The sequence below is a fragment of the Passer domesticus genome, chromosome 8 (genome assembly GCF_036417665.1).
Source record: "Passer domesticus isolate bPasDom1 chromosome 8, bPasDom1.hap1, whole genome shotgun sequence".
Taxonomy (NCBI): domain Eukaryota; kingdom Metazoa; phylum Chordata; class Aves; order Passeriformes; family Passeridae; genus Passer; species Passer domesticus.
In genome coordinates, this window is record NC_087481.1 from 3,732,253 (window position 1) to 3,757,375 (window position 25,123).

At 55.6% G+C, this 25,123-nt stretch overlaps 3 protein-coding genes and 1 long non-coding RNA gene across 4 annotated transcripts in view; 1 reads left to right on the forward strand and 3 right to left on the reverse strand.

Moving 5' to 3' along the window:
* The window catches only part of LOC135306120 (zinc finger protein 420-like), a 111,474-nt gene that overhangs the window by 82,384 nt on the left and 3,967 nt on the right, over positions 1-25,123 (forward strand). The gene's annotated exons all lie outside the window — the stretch shown is intronic.
* On the reverse strand, positions 1,926-3,610 carry LOC135305950 (serine/threonine-protein kinase pim-1-like; the record flags this gene model as incomplete). Its single annotated transcript, XM_064429527.1, has 5 exons — positions 3,593-3,610; positions 3,420-3,521; positions 3,259-3,309; positions 2,687-3,053; positions 1,926-2,038 (listed from the first exon to the last, which is right to left on the reverse strand). Coding segments are annotated over exons 1-5 (651 nt in total), but the record flags the coding sequence as incomplete, so codon positions are not given.
* Positions 9,355-13,882, reverse strand: LOC135305697 (uncharacterized). The gene is made up of 2 exons (XR_010366672.1): positions 13,478-13,882; positions 9,355-10,061 (listed from the first exon to the last, which is right to left on the reverse strand). It is a non-coding gene; the product is annotated as an uncharacterized LOC135305697 (long non-coding RNA).
* Positions 16,194-17,111, reverse strand: LOC135305951 (olfactory receptor 14J1-like). The gene has a single exon (XM_064429528.1). The coding sequence runs from the start codon at positions 17,109-17,111 to the stop codon at positions 16,194-16,196; it is 918 nt and encodes a 305-aa protein (XP_064285598.1).

Here is a 25,123-nt window from a genome sequence, read left to right on the forward strand (position 1 = left end):
TGGCTGATTCCGGCCCGGTGCTGAGCTCCAGCAGAGCCCTGGCAGAGTCCAGAGCAGCCTCAGCATCCGCAGAGCCCGGCTGCAAGGAGAGAAAGCAGAAACTGCCCGTCAGCTGAGGGCTCCTGTCCCCTTGTCCCAGCTGCCCGTGGTGCCCAGGCCATGCTGGCAGTGCCCAGAGCAGTGCCCAGAGCTGCCCATCAGTGCTGCCTTTGGGAGCAGGGCAGGAGGGCAGGACATGTGCCCAGCCTGCAGCCAGCCTTGGCACATCCACCTGCTCAGCAGCTGCCCAGAGCAGGATGCTCCTGTGCTCGCTGCCATCTCCCAAAAGCTCTGATCCCACCCTGCCAAGCAGACGGGGACCCACCTCATGCCATCCATGGCTGGAAGAAAAGCTGGTCCCAAACGATGTCCTCAGCCTGCTCCAAGGGCACGGCCCATCCACGCCGCAGCTGCTCCCAAGAACTTCCCGATCCAGACTGGACCAACCAGAATGCTTCCTCTAGAAAAACAAACAACAAATTGTTGAAAATAGATTACAGACAAAAAGGGAAAAAAAAGAACAAAGGTAAAAATCATATCTCTGTGAGGGGATTGAGGAAGGCCCAAGCCCTGCAAGCCAGGGAAAAACCCAGCCATGTGTGAACAAAGCCCAGGTTTTCTCCCTTCCCCCTGCACTGTCCCCCACAATAACCGTGATCCCAAAGCAAACAAGGGCAGTGGAGCTGCCCAAGCCCTTCCTTGCCTGCACAGCAAAGCACCTGTGCACAGATTTGGGAGTCCCACCTCTGCTCCCACCACGGGGGTTTGTTTGTGTCGGTCTGGCTGCCCCAGCCCCAGCCCCAGCCTGGAGCACGGTGGGTGCTGGGGGCTGTTGGCAGGACCAGGAGCCCACTCCCATTTCGTACACACCCCAGCCCATGCCCCCAGCCCTGCCAAAAGCAGCTGGGCAGCCGACTGAAGGATCAGCTGCATCTGCCTCAGCAAAAGGGGAACCTTTGCTTCCCAGCCAGGCTGGGCAATGCCCAAATCTGGGAGCATTTCCCCAGGTGTGGACTCATCTGCAAATTCCCTGTGGAGTTTGGCTTTGAAGAAGGTGACAGAATCAAAGTGCATCACCTTCAACTGCTGGTGGCCAGGTTGAGGAAGAGGTTGTCATCCTTCATGTCATCCTTGATGGCATCCTCGCTGTCTCCTGCAGCAGCAGCCCCACCCGGTACAGCTTCTCTGGGGGCTCCTTCTCCTTCCCTGGGGTGAGACCAGGCTGTCAGGGCTCTGCCCAGGGCCCCAGCTGTCAGGGAACCAGGACAAGCAAAACCTGCTTGGATGGCAGCCACCAGGGCTGGGCAGAGCAGCTCAGCTCCAGCACAAGGGCTGCATGTTCCCATCCCATGACCCTGGTGCAGTGACACGGGCTGGCTTTCTTTGCTTCTCATTGCCAAGGCATGTGTGCAGCTGTAACTTACCAGGGCCCTGCAGCACAGTGTGCCTGTGGCTCTCTCCCTTCTTCTAGGGCAGATGAATATCCTGCATCCAAGGATGACAGAACACCTCTTCTAATGAGGGTCTGGCCAAGGGGTGCATGGATAAACACCACCCAATCAGATTTTGGCACTCTGGGGAGAGAAACCAGAAACTGCCCGTCAGCTGGAGAAGGCTCCTGTCTGCTTTGCCCCACTATTCCCATGCCCAGGCCATGCTGGATGCGCTCAGAGCTGGGCCTGAACTTTCCCATCAATTCTTGGTTTTGGGGGAGAGCAGGACATGTGCCACCTCCTCAGCAGCTGCCAGAGCGGGATGCTCCCGAGCCCGCTGCTGTCTCCCAGCACTGGTATTCCCCCTGTGCCCAGAGAAGAGGATTCACCTGGAGAGAGCCGTTGTGGCAGCGAGAGCTGGCCCCAGCTGAAGTTCCAGCCCCTCCTGAAAGGCATCTTCCCACAGACCATCTCGTGCAGCAGGATGCCCAGGGACCAGATGGTAGCTGGCTCGCCATGGTACCAGCCAAAGCGGGTCCATTCCGGGGGGCTGTATGATGGTGTTCCTGTGGAATACAGATGGAGTTCAGCAGGGGGATGCTGCAGCTCCCAGAGCCTGGCCCCAGCATCCCTGGGCGTGTGGGGGCTGCATCAGTGGCACACAGGGTGACCACTGTCCTATTACCAGCATCTGGGACTGGTGTACAAACTTGGGATTGCAAAAGAAGCCACTGGTGTGGGAAGGGGACAGTGGAAGCCCTGGCTAGGCCTGACCATGACATGCAAAGGAAATACCCACTGCGTGCTGGGGAAAAACCATGCCCTCATTCTCCCTGCCGGCATTGACCCAAACATATTATAAAGGCAAGACAAACAGGGCAAGTGGAGCAGTCCAAGCCCTTCCTCTTGCCTGCACACCAAACCAGCTGGGGCACAGGTTCTGACCTCCCTCTCTGCTACCCTCACCCACGACTGTTTTTGTCAGGCTGGCTGCCCCAGCCCAGCCCCAGTCCTGGGCACAGTGGTGGGCAAAGGCTGCCAGCAGGGCTGGAAGATGGCTCCCCACCCAGCCCTGCTCTAAAGCAACTCAGCTGCAGATTCAGTCCCCTGAGTGGCAGCAAAAGGGAGAATCCCCGCTGCCACACCCAGCTTGGGCTGTGAGATGCTGGGCCGTGAGATGCCAGGAGCAGGAGCACAGTCCTGTGTAGGCTCACCTGCAAAGTGAGTGTAGGCTGTCTCTTGCAGGTAGGTGCCACAGCCAAAGTCAATCAATTTGGCCTGCCCGGTGGCCAGGTCAACCAGGATGTTCTCTGGTTTGATGTCGCAGTGCAGGACCCCGCAGCTGGTGCAGTGCCGCACGGCCTCCAGCACCTGGCGGAACAGCTGCCGCGCCACCTCCTCGCGCAGGAACCCCCGTGCTTGAATGAAATGCAGGAGGTCCTGAGACTGCTCTGGCCGCTCCAGCACCATCACAATGTCGCTGGGCAGCTCAAGCCACTCCAGCAGCTGGACGACACCGGGAAAGCCTGTGGACACCTTGTCCAGCAGCACAACCTCCAGGGGAGCGCTGGTGCCGTCGGGCTGCAGGAGGAGCACGGTGCCGTCAGTGTGGGCCGATGCTGGGCCAGGGCTGGGCAACCCCTCAGCCAGCCCGGGATGCTCTGCGCCCTGCGCTGGCCCCATGCCCGCTCTCCCTCGGGATGTCCTGGCGGCTCCCACCCTGCCGGGGCTCGGCTCATCCCCGCCCGGCACGGCCCAGCTTCTCCCGCTGTCCCGGCTCACTCACCAGCTCGCTCCAATGCCAGATGCGGTTCCGAGGCACGCTTTTGATGGCCACCTGCAAGCCAAGGGGAGCAGCGGGCTCAGCTCAACGCCCGCCCTGCCCAGCCCCATACTCCTCCTCCTGCGCCCCCTCCTCCCCTTCCCACCGCCGGCCCCGCCGCTCACCGGGGCGCCGTCCGAGAGCCGCGTTGCTGAGAAGACGCTGCCGAATCCGCCGCGCCCCAGCAGGGAACCCAGGCGGTAGCGCTCCTGCAGGGCCTCCTGCGCCTTCCCTGCGGGCGGGACGCGGCTGTCAGCGCTCGGCCCGGGGCCAGCAACGGCCCCCGAGCGCCCCTCACCCGCCCCGGCCCGGCCATGCCCCGGCGTTCGCTCTTTGGAACGCGACCCGGGAGCCGCGGGGCCGGGGGCTGCGCTGCCGAGCGGCGGAGCTCGGGCCGGGCAAGCCGCAGCGGAGGCGGCGGGAGTGGCTGCGCCGCGTGTGTCCTCCGCGGGCCCCGGGAGGAGCCGGGGCCGGGGCCGGGGTCGGGGTCGGGGTCGGGGCCGGGGTCGGGGCCGGGGTCGGGGCCGGGGCCGGGGTCGGGGTCGGGGCTGGGGCCGGTGCCGGGCCAGGCGGAGCCAAAAGCCGGCGATGCCGCCCCAGGCACTGAACCCCGCCCAGCAGCGCCAGCGCCAGCACGGCCAGAGCCGGGCTGGGACCAGACCTCGGTGGGACGGCCGGGGGCGGGCACGGGGCAGCCCCGCCCGGGGCCGGGGGCGGGCCGGGGGCATGGCCCGGCCGGGCACGGGGAGAGGGAGGCGGGGAGAGGAGGGGAGACCGGGAAAGGGAGAGCGGGAGAGGTACGGGACAGCGGGGAGGGAGAGGGAGAGGAGAACGGAATCTAAAGTTTTTTCTCTAGCTGCTGCTGCTGCCGCTGCTGCTGCCGCTGCCGCTGCTACTGCTGCTGCTGCCGCTGCTGCAACTGAAGCTCCGGGGCCGTGTGTCCCCGTGTCCGTTTGTCCGTTGCCCGCTCGCCCCCGCCCCGAGCCCCACGTTCCCCGAGGGCAGCCCCTGAGCCTGTCCAAACACGGGAACTTTGCCGAGTTCAGCCAAGAGCCAGAGTCTGGACTCCTGCACAGTGGCTCAGGAATCCCCTCGGTCACTGCTGTGCATTGTCCCTGCTGAGGGTCAAACACTCTCAGAGCGTGTTCCCTGATTGCAGAATTTGTACCTGACACAAACACTGCACTTACCTCTCCAACATTGCTTTCCAAGAAAAACAGGGGAAGCCAAAGTGTGTGCAGGTCATGGTATCTTAAAATGTCTAAAACTTGCCAACTCGTGGATCTTAGCGGTGAGATCTGTTTGGAATTAATGGGATGGACAACTAGTGCAAGATGGAAAAGGGGAGCATAAAAATAAATAGAGAAAAACGTCTTGAATTGTTTCAATTTTCATTTAATTTCTTAAAAGCTCTTTCAGTTTTTCCAGAATCTTCTCCTCAGTCCTGTTTGCTTTTTCCAAGAACCTTTTCTGGTGAACGAGGTGCAGCTTCTGTCACAAGGTGTGCCACCAACTGCAGCTTTCCACACTGTGTGTGCAGCACAACACTTGCAGCAAAGCAGGACAAATATTTGAAGAATTTGACAGCTTGTTCTTTTCTTTTCCTTGTGGGCTGGGCAGTTGTGCCATTGGTAAGGTTTTCATTGTTACTGTTCTACCCTAAGAAAACATGACAGGCTACCAAGAACTCTTAGGGAATGCAAGCCTGACTGAATGCAGAGAAACAATCTGCAGAGCCTGCAGCCAGAAGTGGAGAGCTGTGTGATCATCATTCCAACACCCCCAAGGACATCTTGAAAATGATCTAGAAGATGAAAATGGGCTGACAGGGAGTTTGTTTCTGTCTTCAGTTCAGATACTTCTACATCTGAAAACAATTCCACAGTCTCCATCTAAATCAAGAGTACAATCAGTTCATTAAAAGCACCAGAATTAACTGTACCTCTCAGGAGATGACTGAAAGAATCTGAAAAGGGAAAATGCAGGAGAAATGCATTTCTCAGCACTGCAGTACTTGCCTACCTGAAACCCTCCTCCATTTCCTCCCCATGCCTGGATGTGGCAGTGTCAGTTCTGTATTCACTAGTGCCTCCAGCCCTGAATCCCCTCATCTACAGCCTGAGGAACCAGGAGCTCAAGGCTGCAGTGAGGAGACTGATCACTGCACATCTTAGGAAGCATTAAACTGATTGCCAATTTCGGCAAATCACTTGTAATAAAAGTCATCTTTTATAGCTCTTTTGCTTTGGTTCTTTGATTTCCCTGTCGTTTTCCTTTTTAAATATTCTTCCTAAAGCTAGACGATTGTTTCTGCCATCTCTGACTTGTTTCTCTCCACCTTCCCTGTGGCCACAGACTGTGACAATGAGGGGCTGCAGTCTCAAAGGTTTTAAAGGAACTAAAGGATCACCCAGCAAAGTTTTCTGCAGAGATCCCACTATTCTTGCCTTCTCTGGAGCTGCAGCAGCAATGTCTGTGTGCAGAGCTGGGGCAGATCAGTGCTGGCACAGCAGCTGTGCCCAGCAGCAGCAGCAGCACTTGATGTTGCCAGTGCTGCTGCCGTGGCCCTGCCCCGCTGCCCTGGTGGCCCTGGTGTTGCTGCAGGGCCTGAGTGCTCTCGGGGCCGGGCACAGTCCTGGGGGTGGCAGTGCCAGGGCTGCAGCAGGGACAGGCCATGGGCACTGCTGGGGCAGCGCTGACGCCTCAGGCCAGGCCCTGGGGGCTCCAGGCTCCTTGCCCAGGCTCTCTCAAGAACACAGCCAGGCCAATGCTCAGCACAGAAGAGCCCCAGGCTGAGCAGCCCCAGGCTGGCCGTGGGCAGGCTGGGGGCAAACAGCATGGCTGGGGCTCTGCAAGGGCCCTGGGGGAGACGGGAAGGAGCAGCAGGGCAGGGGCTGATCCATCCCCAGTGTGCTGCACAGCCCAGGGCAGCGTCCCAGAGCGTCCTGATGGAGCTGCCAACAACATCCCCCCTCTGCAGCCCTGGCCTCTCCCCCAGCTCACAGAGGTGTCGCATCCTTGCAGGCACAGCCACGGCAGCACTGGCTCAGGAGCCCCTGTTTGCATTGCACAGAGCAGGCGGGAGCACCCCCAGGCTGCTGCTGTGGGGACATGAACCTGAGGGAGCACAAATGCCATCAGCCCCTGGGGCCAGCAAGGGCTGGGGGACACCAGGGAAACCACTCAGCTTTGTCCTGGCCTCTGCAGTCAGCCAGAAAGTTTGTTCCCATTAGCTGGGAGATTCCTCTTCCACTGCAGATGCTATTACTCAGAGCCAGGGCTGCCTGACAGCCACCCCCAAACTGCCCTCAGCATTTCCTTGGCTTCACCTTTGCTTTTTTTCCCCCTTTGTTTTTGTACCAAATTCTTCCTCTTGCCACGCCCTGTTCCCTGCCCTGCAAACAGCCCATCCCTGTTTGCCCTTTCCTCTCTGGCCCCACTCTCCACTGCAGTTCCTGACTTGGCACCATGGGAACGTCCCTTGGGGAGCAGGATCATCCTCCAAGTGCTGCAGGAATTGTCTGCAGGCTCCAGCAGTGCCTGGTGCTGCTCCCTTGCCAGAGGCACCCCAGGCCAGGGGGGCACATCTGGGCTGCTGTGTCTGCCTGTGGGGCTCCCTGTTCTGGGCAATGAGGAGGAGCTGCAGAGGCTCTGCAGGACTGACAGGATGGGCTTTGGGGCTGGCAGGAGAAGCTGAGGCACCTGGGCTGCTGGAGCTTCTGAAGAGGAGGCCCAGGGCTCATCCTGCACCTGCTGCAAGGGTGGTTTCAGAGAATCCCAGAATCAGGAAGGTTGGAAAAGACCTTGGAGATCATCAAGTCCAACCTGTGCCCTGACACTGCCTTGTCTCTCTGAAGCTTCCTCTTCTCCAGGATAAATGAACTCAGTTCCCTCATCTGCTTCTCACAGGACATGTGCTGCAGACCACTCACCAGCCTTGTTGCCCTTCTCTGGACACGCTCCAGCCCCTCCATGTCCTTCCTAAATTGGGGGTCCTGAACTGGACACAGCACCTGAGGTGCTGCCTAACTGGTGCTGAGCACAGGGGAAGAATCACTGCCCTGCTCCTGCTGGCCACACCATTCCTGATCCATAGGAGTGCCAGAGGTTGGATGGGGGATATGGCAGGGAGGTGGTGGGGACAAAGTGTTCTTGATTGTCAGCCATGAAGTTTCTTGATTTTCATATCTTTTCAGACTGCTTTAGAAGGTGCTGAGGTCAATATCAATTGGACATTACTGATATCAATCTATAAACAGGAAAAGAAAACAGGACAAAATAGTTGTCTCTGCATTTTTTCCGATATAACATATTCACCTGGGATACACATCTGAAATCTGTCTAATTAAGCACAGAAGATTTAAAACTTCAATTTTTGCCATGAGCTTTTCTTGTTCAGGTCTTTTGAACAAATGTTTATGTTATATTTTCTTAATTATCCCATCATAAAAAAAAACCCAAACAAAATTAAATGTAGCAGCAGTTTAAATGAAGTAGCTTAAAAGTATATAAAATTGAATGCACTCAAAATATTGACAATATAATTTGGTTATTATAGGGATAATTTGGTTCTTATAATAGCACATAAGCAAAAATATCCGTGTGGGGTAGCACAGGGTACAGAGTGCAGGGCTTGACCCCTGTCCCCTCACGTACATATTGCCAAAACTAAAATTCTCCTTTTTATAATGTACATCATCACCATCTCCTCCCATTTTCAATTTGTCACACTTGTATCTCCACCCTCATTATCACCTTTACCACGCATGATCCAACATTTTTTAGGGGGTCATGCCACTCTTTGGGGGTCATCTCTGATGAAGGCCTCTCCTCTTGCTCAATGTCCTTTGATTCACCTTTTGGATTACACATGCACACCAAGCTGGTATAATGTAAGCCACAGCTAATATCATACAAGCCAATATTATGTTCTAGCATCAAAGCAATAAATCTCATATAATTAATTTTCCTGGATGTCCAACCAAATTTTCCTCTCTTCCAACTAAATTTAGATATAGTTATCTCTTGCTTCTTCTTCTTCTTCTGAACATCTGCATGAGAAGGGGGGGGGGGGGGGGGAGGGAGGATGACACCCCTCCTCTCCCTGTCTTTCTTGGCATTATACCTTTAACTGTTTTATTATTTCCAAATATTAATTATTTTAATTCTTGTATTAATATTGAGTACTGTTTCAATTTTATCACCACGGATCACAACTATTTATTAGATAGGGAAAAAGAGAGTCTGATGTATCAATTACATCCTTCTCCATAGCTTTACAAGAGGATTTCAGCTCTAAGATCAAGGCATTTCCTCATCCCTCCCATCTGGGACACAAGTTCCTCTTCACTGACCTCACTGTCTTCATGTTGCTCTTCTATGTGCCTGCACTTTGTCCTTTTCTCTCCCTCAAGGGAGGATGGAAGCACTGAAAGAGTTAATATCTCTCCCGGGGCCTGCAGATGGTTCCATGACCCCGGCCGGGCTGGGTACTTGCGGCCGGAGCTGTTTTACCATGGAGGTTTCTGCAGCAGCTGCGCTGGGGCTGTGTCAGGATGGGCCGCGCTGGGGCAGGGCCAGATCTCAGCAGCCAGGCCAGAACACAGCAGCAGCACGGCCGGGGCCCATGGCTTCTCCTCCCCCTGCCCGGGGCTTGCGGGTGAACCCCAAGGGTGGCAGAATCTTGGCCGAGCCGGCCCGGCCCGGGGCTGCTCCTGGGGCCCGGTGGATCCTGGCCGGGCCCGGGCTGGCGGCGGGGCAGGGCTCGCTAGCGCCCAGGTGTTGGCAACCGCAGCCATGGCCCGGCCCGGCCTCGGCCCCGCAGCCTCCCCTGCCCTGCCCGGCAGCCGATGGGGCCTGGGGGGCTCCCTGGGAAGGGGCCCGGCCCCACGGCAGGAGCCGCCCGGCCCCACGGCTGAGAGAGGGCTGGGCCAGCCTTGTTACCTCTTTGCTGGCCAGAAGGGAAAGAGACCCTCCCAGGCTTTTTCATCTTCAACATGTGTCTTCACAGAGTCATGTACAGTTTCCTTAGTGGTTTAACAGATTGTCAATTCTCAAAGCTATTACTGATTTTTTTTTATTAGACACAGAGGAATCTGCTAGCAGCTTCTCTTCGAACATCACTTCCATGATGCAAAACCCCCACATCAGCACAGAGCACAGAGCTCCTTTCTCCATATGGAGTGGTCATGGGCCTGAGGCCTCAAAACCCCTTTTTTGGGAGATCTCTGGGGGCTCCGCCCAAGGTGTTTTAAAATGAAAACATTCAGTTTGGAGTCTAAGAAAATCACCAGAGGACAGGGCCTGCCTGGCCTGTCTGTCCTGGCTGCTTTTGTCTGGGAGCAATCCCTAGATATACGGAATTTGGGAGGCCAAATTCTAATTTTGGCCATGGCCCTTGGCATGAAAGCTCATTCTTTTCCATCGGAAGGAAGGAACAGCCGCAGTGTTTCAGGGGAAGATGAGAGGTGATCACCAGAGGCCAAGGCCAGCCAGAGCTGGCAGGTTTTGTTCTGGGAGATATCCTTGCCTACAGGAAATTTTTTAGGGAGAGTACCAATTTTGGCTATGGTCACCTGAAAAGACGGATGGTTCTTTTCCATAGCAATGAAATCATGGAGTCCCAGTGCTGCAGGAGCTGATGAGAGGCAGCCCTTGATATCCCAAGATCAGCTGGACCTGTCAGGTGGCCCCTGGGAGGCCAAGCCAACCAGACCTGTTCCATGTTCCCTTGGTTCCATGGGGCTCTGAGGTGTCATAATGCTCCCCTGGTTACAGAATCACCAAATCACAGAATCACAGGGTTGGAAGAGACCTTTAAGATCATTGAGTCCTACTCATTCCTTGATGCCTCAAATAAACCATGGCAGCGAGTGCCACATCCAATCTTTTTTTAAACACATCCTGGGATGGTGACTCCACCACCTCCCCGGGCAGACCATTCCTGTACTTTATCACTCTTTGCATGAAAAACTTTTTCCTACTATCTAGCCTATATTTTCCTTGGCATAGCTGTAGACCGTGTGCTCTGGTTCTGTCACTTGTTGCCTGGAGAAAGAGACCAACCCCCACATGACTACAACCACCTTTCAGGAAGTTGTTGAGATTGATAGGATATCTCTGAGTCTCCTTTTCTGCAGGCTAAACACCCCCAGCTCCCTCAGTTGTTCCTCACAGGGTTTGTGTTCCCAGCCCCTCACCAGCCTTGTTGCCCTCCTGTGGAAGTGCTCAAGCATCTCAATGTCCTTCCTAAACTGAGGAGCCCAGAACTGGACACAGCATTCAAGATGCAGCATCACCAGTGAATGAGTACAGGGGAAGAATGACCTCCCTGCTGCTGCTCGCCACACCATTCCTGATCCAGGCCAGGAGCCATTGGCCTTCTTGGCCACCAGGGCACACTACTGGCTCATGTTCAGCTGGCTGTCGAGCAGTACCCCCAGGTCCCTTTCTGCCTGGCTGCTGTCCAGCCACTCTGTCCCCAGCCTATAATATTGCAGGAGGTTATGTGACCAAAATACAGGACTTGGGACATGAAGTTATTAAACTTCATCTTATTGGACTCTGCCCAATCACCCAACCATTCCAGATCTGCCTGCAGAGCCCGCCTACCTTCCACCAGATGGACACATGCTCCCAGCCCAGTGTCATCTGCAGATTTACTAATGAAAGACTCAATCCCCTCATCCATGTCATCAATAAAAATATTGAACAGAGCTGGCCCCAGCACAGAGCCCTGAGGGACAGCACTGGTGCCTGGCTGCCAGCTGGATGTAGCAGCGCTCACCAGCACTCTCTGGGCCGGCCATGCAGCCAGTTCTGAACCCAGCACAGAGTGCTCCTCTCCCAGCCCTGGGCTGCAGGGAGGAGCTGTGGGAGACAGTGCCAAAGGCCTTGCTGGAGTCCAAATAGACACATCCACAGCCTGTCCTGCATCCACCAGGAAGGTCACCTGGTCATAAAAGGAGACCAGGTTGGTCAAACACAACCTACCCCTCCTAAACCCCTGCTGGCTGGGTCTGATACCCTGGCCATGCTGTAAGTGCTGGGTGATGACACTCAGTACAAACTGTTCCATCACCTCACCAGGTGCTGAGGTCAGGCTGACTGGCCTGTAATTACCAGGATCCTCCTTCCCACTCTTCTTGTGAATGGGTGTCACATTGGGCAGCTTCCAGTCATCTGGAACCTCCCCAGTGAGCCAGGACTGCTGGTAAATGATGGAGGGTGGCTTGGCAAGCTCATCTGCCAGCTTCCTCATCACCCTGGGGTGGATCCCATCTGGTTCCATGGATTATGAACATCCAAGCAGCTCAGCAGTTCTCTGACTGCCTTCTCTTGGATAATGGGGGGACCATTCTGTTCCCTGGCACCATCTACCAACACAGGAGGACAGTTGTCCTGGGGACAAGCCGTCTTCCACCAAAGACTGAGGCAAAGACTGTGTTAAGCACTTCTGCCCTCTCCTCACCTGCAGTTGCTAAGTTCTCTCCCTCATCCAGTATAGAACAGAGGTTGGTCTTACCCTTCCTTTTACCATTAATATACTTGTAAAAACATTTTTTATTATCCTTTACAGAAGTCGCCATTTTAAATTCATAATGAGCTTTGGCCTCCCTGATTTTTTTCCTATATGCTCTAGAAGCCCTCTTATATATTTCCTGAGAGACCTGACCCTCCTTCCAAAGAGGATTCATCCTCTTTTTATTCTTAAGGTCCTCCAAAACCTCCCTCCCCATCCCGGCTGGGCGATTGCCTCGTCGCCTCATCTTTCAGCACACAGGGACAGTCTGTTCTTGTGCCCTCAAGGTCTCTGTTTTGAAGCATATCCACCTTTTCTGACCCCCCCTTGCATTTAAGGGCTGCTTCCCAAGGAACTCTTTGAATAAGCCTCCTAAATAGGCCAAAGTCTGCCCTCTGAAAGTCTAGTACAAAAGTCTTATTAATGTTCCTCCTGACTTCACCAAATATCAAGAATTTTATAATCTCGTGATCACCCTGCCCCAAGTGGCTTCCAACCACCACATCTCCCATCTCTATTTGCAAACAACAAGATCTAACACAGTACCTCCCCTGGTGGGCTCACTCACCAGCTGTGACAAAAAGTTGTCCTCCACACACTCTAAAAATTTCCTGGACTGCCTTTTTTCTTCTGTATTAAGTTCCCAGCAAATGTCGGGCAAATTGAAGTCAGCTACAAGAACAAGGGCTGATGATCCAGACACATTCTCTAGCTGCTTACAGAATGAGTTGTCCACCTCTTCTTCCAGGCTGGGTGGACGATAACAGGCTCCCAGTAGGATGTCAGCCTTGTTGGCCTTCCCCCTAATTCTCACCCACGGGCATTCAACTTCATCATTACTTTCAACATCCATAGCATCAAAGCCCTCCCTAATATAAAGGGCCACTCCTCCACCTCTTGTATTTTTTTTTATCTCTTCTGAACAGTTTCTAGCCATCCAGTGCAGCACTCCAGCCATGTGAGTCATCCCACCACATTTCCATTATGGCAATTACACCACAGCTCTGCTGCTGGGCCATGGCCTCCAGCTCTTCCTGTTTGTTACCCATGCTGCGTGCACTGGTATCCATGCGCCTCAGCTGGGCTGCTGATTTCACCCCTAATTCAGGCTCACTCAGCCATTGGGCTTGCTTCCAGACAGCCCAGCTGCATCCCCTTCCCCCTTCAGACCTAGTTTAAAGCTCTCTCAACAAGTTCTGCCAGTTCATAGCTAAAAACCTGCTGCTTCTTAACAGAGAGATGGAGCCCATCTGGTTGCAGCAGGCCAGGTACAGTAAAAGTTGCCCCATAATCAAAATTCTGCATTCAAAATTCAACATCAACTCTTAAGCCACTTGTTAATAATTTGAGCTCTTCTATACCTTTCACTGCTCTTCTTAACCTCCAAAGGGACTGAGGAAAAGACTACTTGTGCCTCTGTCCTATTAATCATCTGACCCAATGCCCCAAAGTCCCTTTTAATTGTCCTGACACTCCTGTTTTCAATCTCATCACTGCCAGCCTGGAGTATCAGCAGTGGGCAATAATCAGAGAGCTGAATCAGCCCAAGCAGTCTCTCAGTGATATCCTGTACCCGGGCCCCAGGGAGGCAGCAGACCTCTCTGTGGGGTGGGTCCGGTTCATATATGGGCCCTCTGTTCCCCTCAGAAGGGAGTCACTCACCACGATTATACTTCTTTCCTTTTTGATGTTACAGGTGGTAATCCTTCTCAGACATGAATCATAATTTGGGAGACTCACTGGGCAGATAATTTTCTTCTAAATCATGTGGCTGACTCTCCAGATCCAGGGGCTCATAGCTGTTCTGAAGTGGCACCTGGCTGGGGAGTGGGGGCCAGAAGGAATTTTTATTATTCCCTCCTCGAGTAGATATCCACTCCCACTCCCCTTCATCTGCCAGGTGTCCTTCTATTATCTGACAGTGAGAGGTATAAAAGACTGTGGGAACCAAGGAGAGCGTTGCTGCACTGCCAGACCTCATGGAACCAAGGATCCACTGGGACACTGCAGGGCCTTGGGGGACCACGGCGCCATTGTGACACTGCGGGACCCAAGGATCCAAGGGACTTTGTGACACCAAGGGGTTCCATGGAACCAAAGGGACATTGTGACACTGTGCGGCCTCATGGAATCATGGAGACCATTGGCACACTCTGGGGCCTCAAGGAACTGTGGTGACACCAAGCTGGGTGTGAGTGTGGATCTGCTGGAGGGTAGGAGGGCTCTGCACAGGGCCCTGGACAGGCTGGATCCAGGGGCCAAATCCAACAAGGTGAGGTTTAACAAGTCCCAGTGCCGGCTCCTGCACTTTGGCCACAACAACCCCTGCAGCACTACAGGCTGGGGACAGAGTGGCTGGACAGCAGCCAGACACAAAGGGACCTGGGGGCACTGATGGACAGCAGGCTGGACATGAGGCAGCAGTGTGCCCAGGTGGGCAAGAAGGCCAATGGCTCCTGGCCTGGATCAGGAATACTGTGTCCAGTGGGAGCAGGGCAGTAATTCTTCTCCTGTGCTGGGCGCTGGTTGGGCAGCACCTCGAGTGCTGTGTCCAGTTCTGGGCCCCCCAATTTAGGAAGGACATGGAGCATGTCCAGAGAAGGGCAAGGAGGCTGATGAGGGGTCTGCAGCACAAGTCCTGTGAGAAGCAGGTGAGGGAACTCAGTTCGTTTATTATGGAGAAGAGGAGGCTCCGGGGAGACAAGGCAGTGTCAGGGCACAGGTTGGACTTGATGATGTCCAAGGTCTTTTCCAACCTTGCTGATTCTGGGATTCTCTGAAACCATCCTTGGAGCAGTTGCAGGATGAGCCCTGGGCCTCCTCTTCAGAAGCTCCAGCAGCCCAGGTGCCTCAGCTTCTCCTCCCAGCCCCAAAGCCCATCCTGTCAGTCCTGCAGAGCCTCTGCAGCTCCTCCTCATTGCCCAGAACAGGGAGCCCCACAGGCAGACACAGCAGCCCAGATGTGCCCCCCTGGCCTGGGGTGCCTCTGGCAAGGGAGCAGCTTGAGGCACTGCAGGAGCCTGCAGACAATTCCTGCAGCACTTGGAGGATGATCCTGCTGCCCAAGGGACGTTCCCATGGTGCCAAGTCAGGAACTGCAATGGGGAGTGGGGCCAGAGAGGAAAGGGCAAACAGGGATGGGCTGTTTGCAGGGGAGGGAACAGCGGTGGGCAAGAGGAAGATATTTGTACAAGGGAAGAGTAACGAAAGCAGAGGTGAAGCCAAGGAAATGCTTGTGGCAGTTTTATGGTGGCTGCCAGGCAGCCCTGGCTCTGAGCAACAGCGTCTGCAGTGGCACAGGAAACTCCCAGCTGATGGGAAAAAACTTTCTGGCTGACTGCAGAGGTCAGGACAAAGCTGAGTGGTTTCCCTGGAGTCCCCCAGCCCTTGCTAGCCCCAGGGGCTGATGGCATTTGTGCTCCCTCAGGTTTATGTCCCCACAGCAGCAGCCTGGGGGTGCTCCCGCCTGCTCTGTGCAATGCAAACAGGGGCTCCTGAGCCAGTGCTGCCGTGGCTGTGCCTGCAAGGATGGGGCACCTCTGTGAGCTGGGGGAGAGGCCAGGGCTGCAGAGGGGGGATGTTGTTGGCAGTTCCATCAGGACGCTCTGGGACGCTGCCCTGGGCTGTGCAGCGCACTGGGGATGGATCAGCCCCTGCTCTGCTGCTCCTTCCCGTCTCCCCCAGGGCCCTTGCAGAGCCCCAGCCATGCTGTTTGCCCCCAGCCTGCCCACAGCCAGCCTGGGGCTGCTCACCCTGGGGCTTTTCTGTGCTGAGCATTGGCCTGGCCGTGTTCTTGAGAGAGCCTGGGCAAGGAGCCTGGAGCCCCCAGGGCCTGGCCTGAGGCGTCAGCGCTGCCCCAGCAGTGCCCATGGCCTGTCCCTGCTGCAGCCCCGGCACAGCCACCCCCAGGACTGTGCCCGGCCCCGAGAGCACTCAGGCCCTGCAGCAATACCAGGGCCACCAGGGCAGCGGGGCAGGGCCACGGCAGCAGCACTGGCAACACCAAGTGCTGCTGCTGCTGGGCACAGCTGCTGTGCCAGCACTGATCTGCCCCCAGCTCTGCACACAGACATTGCTGCTGCAGCTCCAGAGAAGGCAACAAAAGGGCATCTCTGCAGAAAACTCTGCTGGGAGATCCATTAGTTAATTTAAAGGCATTGAGAGCGCAACCCCTCACTGACTCAGTGTGTGGCCACAGGGAAGGTTGAGAGAAGGAAAATGAGAAATGGCACAAAAAAAATGACATTTTTTTATGGACAATATCAAAAAAGTAAAACAAAGAAAAGCATCTCCACACGGAAATCAAGAAGAAGTATCAAAGATGACTTTTATTACAAGTGATTGGCAGAATTTGGCCAGCAGTTTAATGTTTCTGAAATCATCCAGTCATCAGTCTCCTCACTGCAGCCTCGAGCTCCTGGTTCCTCAGGCTGTAGATGAGGGGGTTCAGGGCTGGAGCCACCACCGAATACAGAACTGACAGGGCCAGATCCAGGGATGGGGAGGAGATCGAGGGAGGCTTCAGGTAGGCAAACACTGCAGTGCTGAGGAACAGAGAGACCGCAGCCAGGTGAGGGAGGCAGGTGGAAAAGCCTTTGAGCCGTCCCTGCTTAGAGGGGATCCTCAGCACAGCCCTGAAGATCTGCACATAGGAGAAAACTATGAACACAAAACAACCAAATGCTAAACAAGCACTAAAAGCAATTAGCCCAAGTTCCCTGAAGTAGTATTTGGAGCAGGAGAGCTTGAGGATGTGTGGGATTTCACAGAAGAACTGGTCCAGGGCATTGCCATGGCACAGGGGCAGGGAAAATGTGTTGGCCGTGTGCAGCAGTGAATAGAGAAAGGCACTGGCCCAGGCAGCTGCTGCCATGTGGGCACAAGCTCTGCTGCCCAGGAGGGTCCCGTAGTGCAGGGGTTTGCAGATGGACATGTAGCGGTCGTAGCACATGATGGTCAGGAGGGCAAGCTCTGCTCCAAGGAAGAAGAAAATCAGGAAAACCTGTGCAGCACATCCTGTGTAGGAGATGTTCCTGGTGTCCCAGAGGGAATTGTGCATGGCTTTGGGGACAGTGGTGCAGATGGAGCCCAGGTCGCTGAGGGCCAGGTTGAGCAGGAAGAAGAACATGGGTGTGTGCAGGTGGTGGCCGCAGGCTACGGCGCTGATGATGAGGCCGTTGGCCAGGAGGGCAGCCAGGGAGATGCCCAGCAAGAGGCAGAAGTGCAGGAGCTGCAGCTGCCGCGTGTCTGCCAATGCCAGCAGGAGGAAGTGGCTGATGGAGCTGCTGTTGGACATTACTGGGGCTGGCCATGCAGTCCTGTTCAAGGAGGACACAGTGACGAGTCAGGGCTGACTTTGCTAAACAGTGTCCAAGCCCTTTCTCCCAGCTCTGCCCCTGCTGCTCTGTGCCATCCAATTTTCCTTTTCTCATAGCCCTTCCTTCAGCCCTTTGCCTGGAGCTCTGCTGGGATCCAGCCCCATTGCTGTGATGAGTGGGAGCTCTGCCCATGGACACCAAGGGGTCAGCTCTGCTCTGCAGCAGTGGGGTCATGGGAACAGGGACAGGGGCCAGTCCTGGGCTTGGATTTCATCAGCCCAAACTGCTCCTGAGGCAGAGGAGCTCGGCAGCATCTCCTGTCCAAGGGCTAAGGAATGGTGACAGCCAAAGGCAGTTTGAGAGGGTTTCCTGCTGTGCCCAGGGAGGTCAGAGAGAAATGAGCAATGCAAGAGCAGTGGCTGTGACTCAGTGAAGAGTGAGGGGAGCTGCTCTGTCACTCCATCTGTCCCCATCTGCCCTTTTGAGATCCAGGGCAGTTCCTGTGTTCCCCTGGAAATCGGCCTGACACAGCTGAGAGCAGAGGGACCCACAGCAGAGCAAACTGGCTCAGCCTTTTTCAGTCTCAGGCCCACTCTGGCCAAGGACACTCCTGTGCTGCACAGCCCCTGCCAGGCAGCACCAGGGCAGGGCAGTGGCCCTCAGGCCCTGTCAGCAGGAATGGGCACATGGCAGGAGAGATGCCCTTCATCTCTGGGGATGCTCTGCCAGCCCAGCAGGGACTGAGGGCCCCGAGCCCCCGGGCTGAGGGCTGTGCTGGCTGGGAGGGGACACAAGAGCTGTGCTGCTCAGGGCAGTGTCTGCCCTGCAGGGCAGGGCTGGCAGTGCCACATCTGCCCTGCAGCAGGGCTTCCCTCAGCACTGCCTCCCTCCCTCCCTGCCCACGGCTCTGCTGCTGGAGCTGTGCCAGCCTGAGCTGCTCCTGTGGCCCCGGGCTCCTTCCCTGCCAGAGCTGCCAGAGCCCAACCCAGCCCCTGGGCCAGCTCTGCCCTGCAGCTGTCCGGGGCTGCAGGGATTAAAGAACAGCTCCCCCAGCCTGGGCACCTTGGAAAGGTGATGCTGGATGGGTCTGGAGGCTGGGGAGGGGGGGGGGCACTTGCTGAGGTTCCCAGGAAAACTCAGGGTGATGGTTTAAGAGCCTCAGCCCCTGCTCTGCCCTGCACAGCTGAGTTTCCCTTGCCACCAAGCTGAGCGAGGGAAAAGTGGGAGCACAGATTCAGGAAAGCAGAGACCCAAGCAGGAAAGCCCTGCCCTGAATGAGCTCATGGAAAGTCCCCTCAGGAATGAGCTGGGCGTGAGCTGGAGCTCTGAGCAGCCCTGGCCCACACAGCACCCTCTCCACAGCAGCAGGACCTGCCCTGGCAGGAGTCACTCCTTGCCCCCACAGCTCCCCTGCACTGTCCATGGGGAGCTGCCAGGCAGGCTGAGAGCTGCCCCTGGCAGGTGGCACATCCCCTGGGCTGGCCAAGAGCCCTGAGGGCTGCAGGACCTGCTCTGCAGGACAGCCCTGGGCAGTCCTGGCTGCAGCCCCAGCTTCACCCCCTGCAGCCGTCCCTGGCAGCAGGAGCCGTCCTGCCCTGTCCCTCTGATGGTGCCCAGGGCAGCCCTGCTCTGCAGCACATCCTCCTCCTCCTGCTCCCCTGCCACAGAGAAATTGGGAGAGTCCTCCTGGCACATCCCCCAGGCTGTGGGGTGTGCTGGCTTCAGGAGATCCCTCCAGGAGCACAGGGGACATTGCCCTGCATCCACTGACTCCCATGTGGAGGGCTGTGAAGATCTTTCCCCCAGTGAAGTTTCAGCTCAATGACTTCCTCAGCCTGTCTCTGCCAGGCTCCTGTCCCCTCAGTGCCTGCAGGCAGAGCCCTCAGCCCTGCTGGGCTGGGAGAGGAGCTGGTCCTGGGAAGAGCTGTTCCTTTAAAGCTCAGCAGCACAGACACAGAACAAAGACTTTAATGACCCTCTTGGGACTTGGGTGTTGTTTACATCAGACTCAGTCCCTGAGAGAGCCTTCCAAAGACTTCTCCAGAACTCAAAGTTAAATTGAAACTCCAAAGTTTCTTGAAGTTTTAATGGGTCCCACTGAGGGACATGACTGAGAAAGTGTCCCCAGGTTCCAGATAGAGCAGAACACTGGAGGCAGTGATGACAGCTGGGGACAAACAAGGCAAAGGTGTCTCTGGTGCTGAGCAAACCTGGATGTGTTTCAGGAATGCAAAGGGCCAAGGCCTGAGCCCCAGCCCCTGGCCAGGCACATCCTGTCCCTCCCTCATTGCTCAGGGCTCTTCCCGGGATGGGCACTGGCATGTGGGGATGTGCAATGCCAAGGGCAGCACCATGGGGCGGCCCCTGCCAGGCTGCTGAGCAGGGACAAGCAGCCACCCTGTGATGTCACACAGCCCCTCGGATGTCACACAGCCATCTGTGATCTTATACAGCATCCTGTGATGTCACAGAGCACCCTATGATGTAACACAGCCACCTGTGATGTCACAGCCCACTCTGGGATGTCATACAGCACCCTTGTTTTGTCACAGACCAATTCTTGGATGTCACCCTGGAATGTCATGCAGCTGCATTGTGATGTCCCAGAAGACTCTGTGATGTCAGAAAGTTGCTTTGTGATGTCACAGTCTGTTCTGTGATGTCACAGTCTTCTCTATGATGTTACACAGCCACCTAGTGATGTCACAATCCACTCGCTGATGTCACAGAGCCACCAGCTGTTACGTCCGGATCTGCTCTATGGCCTCATACCCTACTCCATGATGTCACAGACAGCTCTGTGATGTCACAACACCCTCAGTGATGTAATAAAACCCTCTCTGTGATGTCATGCTGCCACTCTCTAATGTCACAGCACACACTTTGACCTCAGTCTCTTCTATGATGTCATACAGCCATACCATGATGTCACAGCCTGATCTGTGTTGTCACACAGTCTCCTCTATGATGCTGTAGCTATTCAATGACCTCCCACAACAAACTCTGTGATGTCACAGCCCAGTCTGTGACCTCACACAGCCCACTCTGTGCTGTCACCCAGCCCCTTGCTGACATCACAGCTGCCCTGTGCCTCTAGGACACAGCCACAGAGGTGCTGCTGTGACACAGCCCCCTCTGGGACATCCCCCAGCCCCTGCCAGTGCTGAGCCCCTGTCAGCTCTGTCTGTGCCCTGCTGGTGTCCCTGAGCTGCCCTGGCAGTGCCCCAGCCCTGCTGGGCTGTGCACAGGAGCTGCTCCTGGCCAGAGCTGTCTCTCTGCAGCGCTGCCCTTGCCAGGAGCTGCCTCTGGGCCAGGAGCCCGGCCCAGCTCAGCAGCACAGACACAGCAGCAGGACTTTAATGACCCTCTGGGGCTTTGGTGCTCTTTGCATCAGACTGAGTCCCTCAGAGTATCCTCAAAGAACTTCTCAAGAACTCCAAATCAGATTCAAACTTCAAACTTTCTTTAACTTCTAATGGGTCCCAAGGAGGGACACAACTCACTGGAAAGTGTCCCCCGGTTCCAGGTAGAGCAGAACACTGGAGGCAGTGATCACAGGTGGAAACAAGCAAGGGAAAGGTGTCACTGGTGCTGAGCAAACCTGGATGTGTTTCAGGAATGCAAAGGGCCAAGGCCTGAGCTCCAGCCCCTGGCCAGGCAGATTCTGTCCCTCCCTCCTTGCTCAGGGCTCTTCCCGGGATGGGCACTGGCATGTGGGGATGTGCAGTGCCAAGGGCAGCACCATGGGGCAGCCCCTGCCAGGCTGCTGAGCAGGGACAAGGAGGCAATGAGGCTCCCGGCCTGCAAGGGTCACTTGTCTCCTGCTCCTGGCTCAGGCCCAGGGCCAGCAGCCATGGCCAAAGTGCTGCCCAAGTTGGCTGTGTCAGGGCCTTGCAGCTGCTGCCCATCCCTGTGCCCTGTGCAGCCCAGGCTGTCCTACGGTGTCCCTGCCCCGCGCCTCTGTCCCTGCAGGCTGTCGTCATCCCCCGGCTGCCCCATCTGGCTGGCCCCTTCCTTTGCTGACAGCTCTGCCTCCTGCCTGCCTCTGCCCGCCCACACAAAGCCTTGGTCTGCTCCAGGCTCCTTCTGCACCACAGCCCTGCCCTGGGGGAGGAAATTCCTTTCTCTTCATGTCTGGTCCTCCCCAGCTGCCCTTGTGTTGTGTTGCACTGCAGTAAGCAGCAAAACGACTCCCCCAGACCCCGGAGTCTCAGACCTCAGGCAGGCATCGATGACCAACAGGGAAAGGAAAGCAACAGGATGGGTACTGGTTTATCAAAGCCCAGGATCCTTTTTTGTGCCAGGGACCAAAACAAGAAACCAATCGGGAGAGGGGGTGGTGGTTTGTCATGGGTTTTATATGACAGGGTAGGGGTGGAGTTTAGGGTCAGGGTCCAATAGCAGAAGGTGCCGAGGACTGCAAAGGAGTGAATCGAGGAGGACAACCAATGGAAAAATCGATGGCAGGTACTTTGCAGTAGAATTTGAACCAATGAGAGTACAGAAAAGGAAAAATGTTCTGTGGCCACTCCTTATTTGACCAGATGGGCTGGAGTGTCATTTCCTGGGCTTGCAGGGGCATGCCCGACAGGGTGGAGGGGCGGAATCCTCTTTAAATCACGCCCCTCACCCGATGCTCTCTGTCTGGGTAGAATGCCTGCTTCCTGGGGCAGGGGAACTCCACACCCTTGGTGCCATTATTTCTTTCTCTGGGTGTTTTATACAATGAAGAAAAACTCCAGCCTCTCTGAAACCACCCTTCAATCCCTCTCAGGCTGCTCCTGTTCTGTCCTCAGTCTCCACACCACTGAGCCGAGAACCACCACCTTCTACCTGCTGGTTATGCGATGAGGCCTCCACACCCCATCTTGGGAGATTTTTGGTTACTTTCCAAGGTCTGTGAAAATGGAAAAATACTGGTCAACATTATTTTGTTCCACATCTTGCAGTAATAGAACAAGAGTCAATAACTCTCAACTGAATGAGGGTGGATTTACATTTGTTAGAAGGAGAAATATTTTACAATTATGACAGTGGCACAAAACTGCAACTGTTTTTCCAGAGAACTGCATTCCCCATCACAGGAATCACAGGAATTGTCCAAGAGCAGGAGCTTTGTACAACCTGACCCAGTGAAACAATCTCATCCCCAAGAACAGAATTCCTGTTGTGTGGGTTCTCTGATGTGCTGGGTGCCCTCACAACGCTTCTGGCCAGAATGTCTGCTGAGGGCAGCCAGGCTGCTGCAGGGGCAGTGACCTCACAGCCATCACCATGGCAGCCCTGTCCCCTGGGCCTGGCTCTCCCCTTTCCTCTGCCCCTGCCTTGTCTCTGCTGGCATGAAGAGTTTTGTCATTCACATCTTGTCCCCAAGGTGCTGGGGCCAATGGCTTCCCAGGCAGGCTCCTGGAGCAGAAGTGGCTTTTCAGAGCCCAGGCAGAAATGAGCCCTGAGGCAGAAGCTCTGCAGTGCTGGCCACCAGGCTGGGCTGCCAAGGGAGGCTTCTGGCCATGGCCTGCAAGCAGCTGCTGCTGCCAAGGTGCCTTTGGTGCCTCAGGCTCTGCCTGGCACAGCTCCCAGCACGGCACTCTGCCCTTGTGCCCGAGCCCTTCCCTGTGCTGGGGCTGGCCTGGGGCTTTTCCTGCAGCGGGACCTGCCCTGCTCCTGGCACAGGAAAGGCAGTTCCTGCTGGAGCAGGAGGCTCTGCCTGCAATGGGCTCCAACAACTCCAGCCAGGACCTGTTGACTTCAAAATTGCTTCCTGGAGCACTATATTCAAATAATTGTCATAGTTCCCGTATTGTGGAGTAAGTAACTGTTTGGGTTTTTTTTAATTTACTCTGTGGTGTAAACAAGGCATGTAATCTAATCATGATCAGAATCAATCAGAGCTGTATTTATACAAATATATCTGGTATTCCATGGTTAATCCTGTGGGACAAATTGAATTAAGGTTCAATTCTACCTGTCCAATCTTTTACATCTTTGACAAAGTCTGGGCCTGGGATTCGATCCAGCCGTTCTCAGTCTCCTCTTTCAGAAGGAATTTTAGAAGTCTAGGGGTCCTGCAGGGGTTTGAGGATCCATGGTGGCTGTTGGGTGCCATTTCTCCACCTCATGACTCATCAGGAGTTTCTCCAATAAAGAAATGAAGCTTTTGCCTGAAGCTCCCACTGTGCCCATGACAGGAACCCCTGGGAGTGTCTGGGACATCCCGGCTCTTTGGCAGCCTGGGGACTCCTGGGATGTCACCGTGGAGCCCCCGTGAGTGCCTGTGACAGATGGGTGCCTTTGCAGCCCAAGGTCCCCTGGGATGTCACCATGGAATGGCTGTGACTGTGTCTGAGCACAGGGCTCTTTACCATCCCCAGAAACCCCTGGGAGGTGTCCATGGAGCCCCTGTCTCTGCCTGTGACATTCCAGCTCTTGAACAGCCTGGAGACTTTTGGAAAGTCCCCATGGAACCCCTCTGAGAGCCTGTGACAAATCTGATCCTTAGCATGGCAACCATCACGAGGACCCTGTTGCTATGGGTCATGGGATCCCAGATCCACAGAACTGGCTGAGCTGGGAGGGACCCATCAGGATCCTGGAGTCCAACTGCTGGCCCTGCACAGGACACCCCAACAATGCCAGCCTGGGCCTGGCAGCGCTGCCCAAACGCTGCTGGAGCTCAGAGAGCCCTGGAGCTGGGAGCCTTCCCTGGGGAGCCTGGGCAGTGCCCCAGCAGCCTCTGGGCAAAAACCTTTTCCTGAGATCCAACCTGAGCCTGCCCCAACTCAGCTGCAGCCGTTCCCTCCAGTCCTGTCCCTGGGCACCAGAGGGAAGAGGTTCCCCCAGCCCCAGCCAGGGACCCGCTCCCAAGGCTGTTGCCATGGCCACCAGGGCTGGGACCAGCTGGGATGCTCGGTTTCCACAAGATGGGGTTTAGGAATGGGATTCCCCAATGTCCTGCTTCCACTAAAACCGCACTGCCGCTTGCTGCCCTCCCACCTCCCATGGAAATCACAAAAGGCAAAGATCCTGGGCTGGGATAAGAACAATTTATTTGGAACAGCAACGAGATAAAGAACAAATAGGAACAGAAACAATATTGACAACAGAAGGGTTTTAAAAAAGGGAAAACTACAACACAATGGTATCTTCCTGGCCATAATTTTCTCCTGCCTGGGAAGGACACCCTTCTCCTCAGGGAGAAAGAGAGAGAGTCCCTTTCCTGCCCCTGGCAATGACCTGAGGTCAGAGTGAATGTAATGACACAGCCCTGGCCAGACCCTCGTGTTCTTCAGGCTCACATCATGTCATTGGCAGGAGCAGGAAAACGAACAGGTGTCTTCCCAGCATGGATCACATGAACACGTATCACCAGGGCCCTTCCAAACGTGGTTCTCCCATGGGGGATGAAGTTGGAGCAGTGCACAAAGCTCTTCCTGCAGTTGCAGCATTTGCATGTCTTCCCTTACTGGTGACTGTGTTGGTGTCTGCTCAAATGAGAGCTCTGTCTGAAGCTCTTCCCACACTGGGGACACTCGTAGGGCCTCTCCCCAGTGTGGATACGCCGGTGGGTGACAAGGTGGGAGTTGCAGTTGAAGCCCTTCTTGCAGTCAGGGCAGCAGAAGGGCCTCTCCTCTGTGTGAATCCGCTGGTGCTGGAGGAGATTGGAGCTCATGTGAAACCTCTTCTGACACTGGGGACACTCGTAGGGCCTCTCCCCAGTGTGGATGCGCTGGTGCTTCATGAGGTAGGAGTTGTACTTGAAGCTCTTCCCACAGTCAGAGCAGCGGAAGGGCCTCTCATCTGTGTGAATCCGCTGGTGGCAGAGGAGATTTGAGCTGGTGTGAAACCTCTTCTGGCACTCAGAACACTCGTAGGGCCTCTCCCCAGTGTGGATGCGTTGATGCCTGACAAGTTTTGAGCTGCAGCTGAAGCCCTTCCCACACTCCCCACACTCATAGGGCCATTCCCCAGTGTGGATCATCTGGTGGCGGAT

What these genes read in the sequence shown, in the direction of transcription:
- LOC135305951 (XM_064429528.1), bottom strand. Translation starts at nt 17,111, where the DNA reads ATGTCCAACAGCAGCTCCATCAGCCACTTCCTCCTGCTGGCATTGGCA.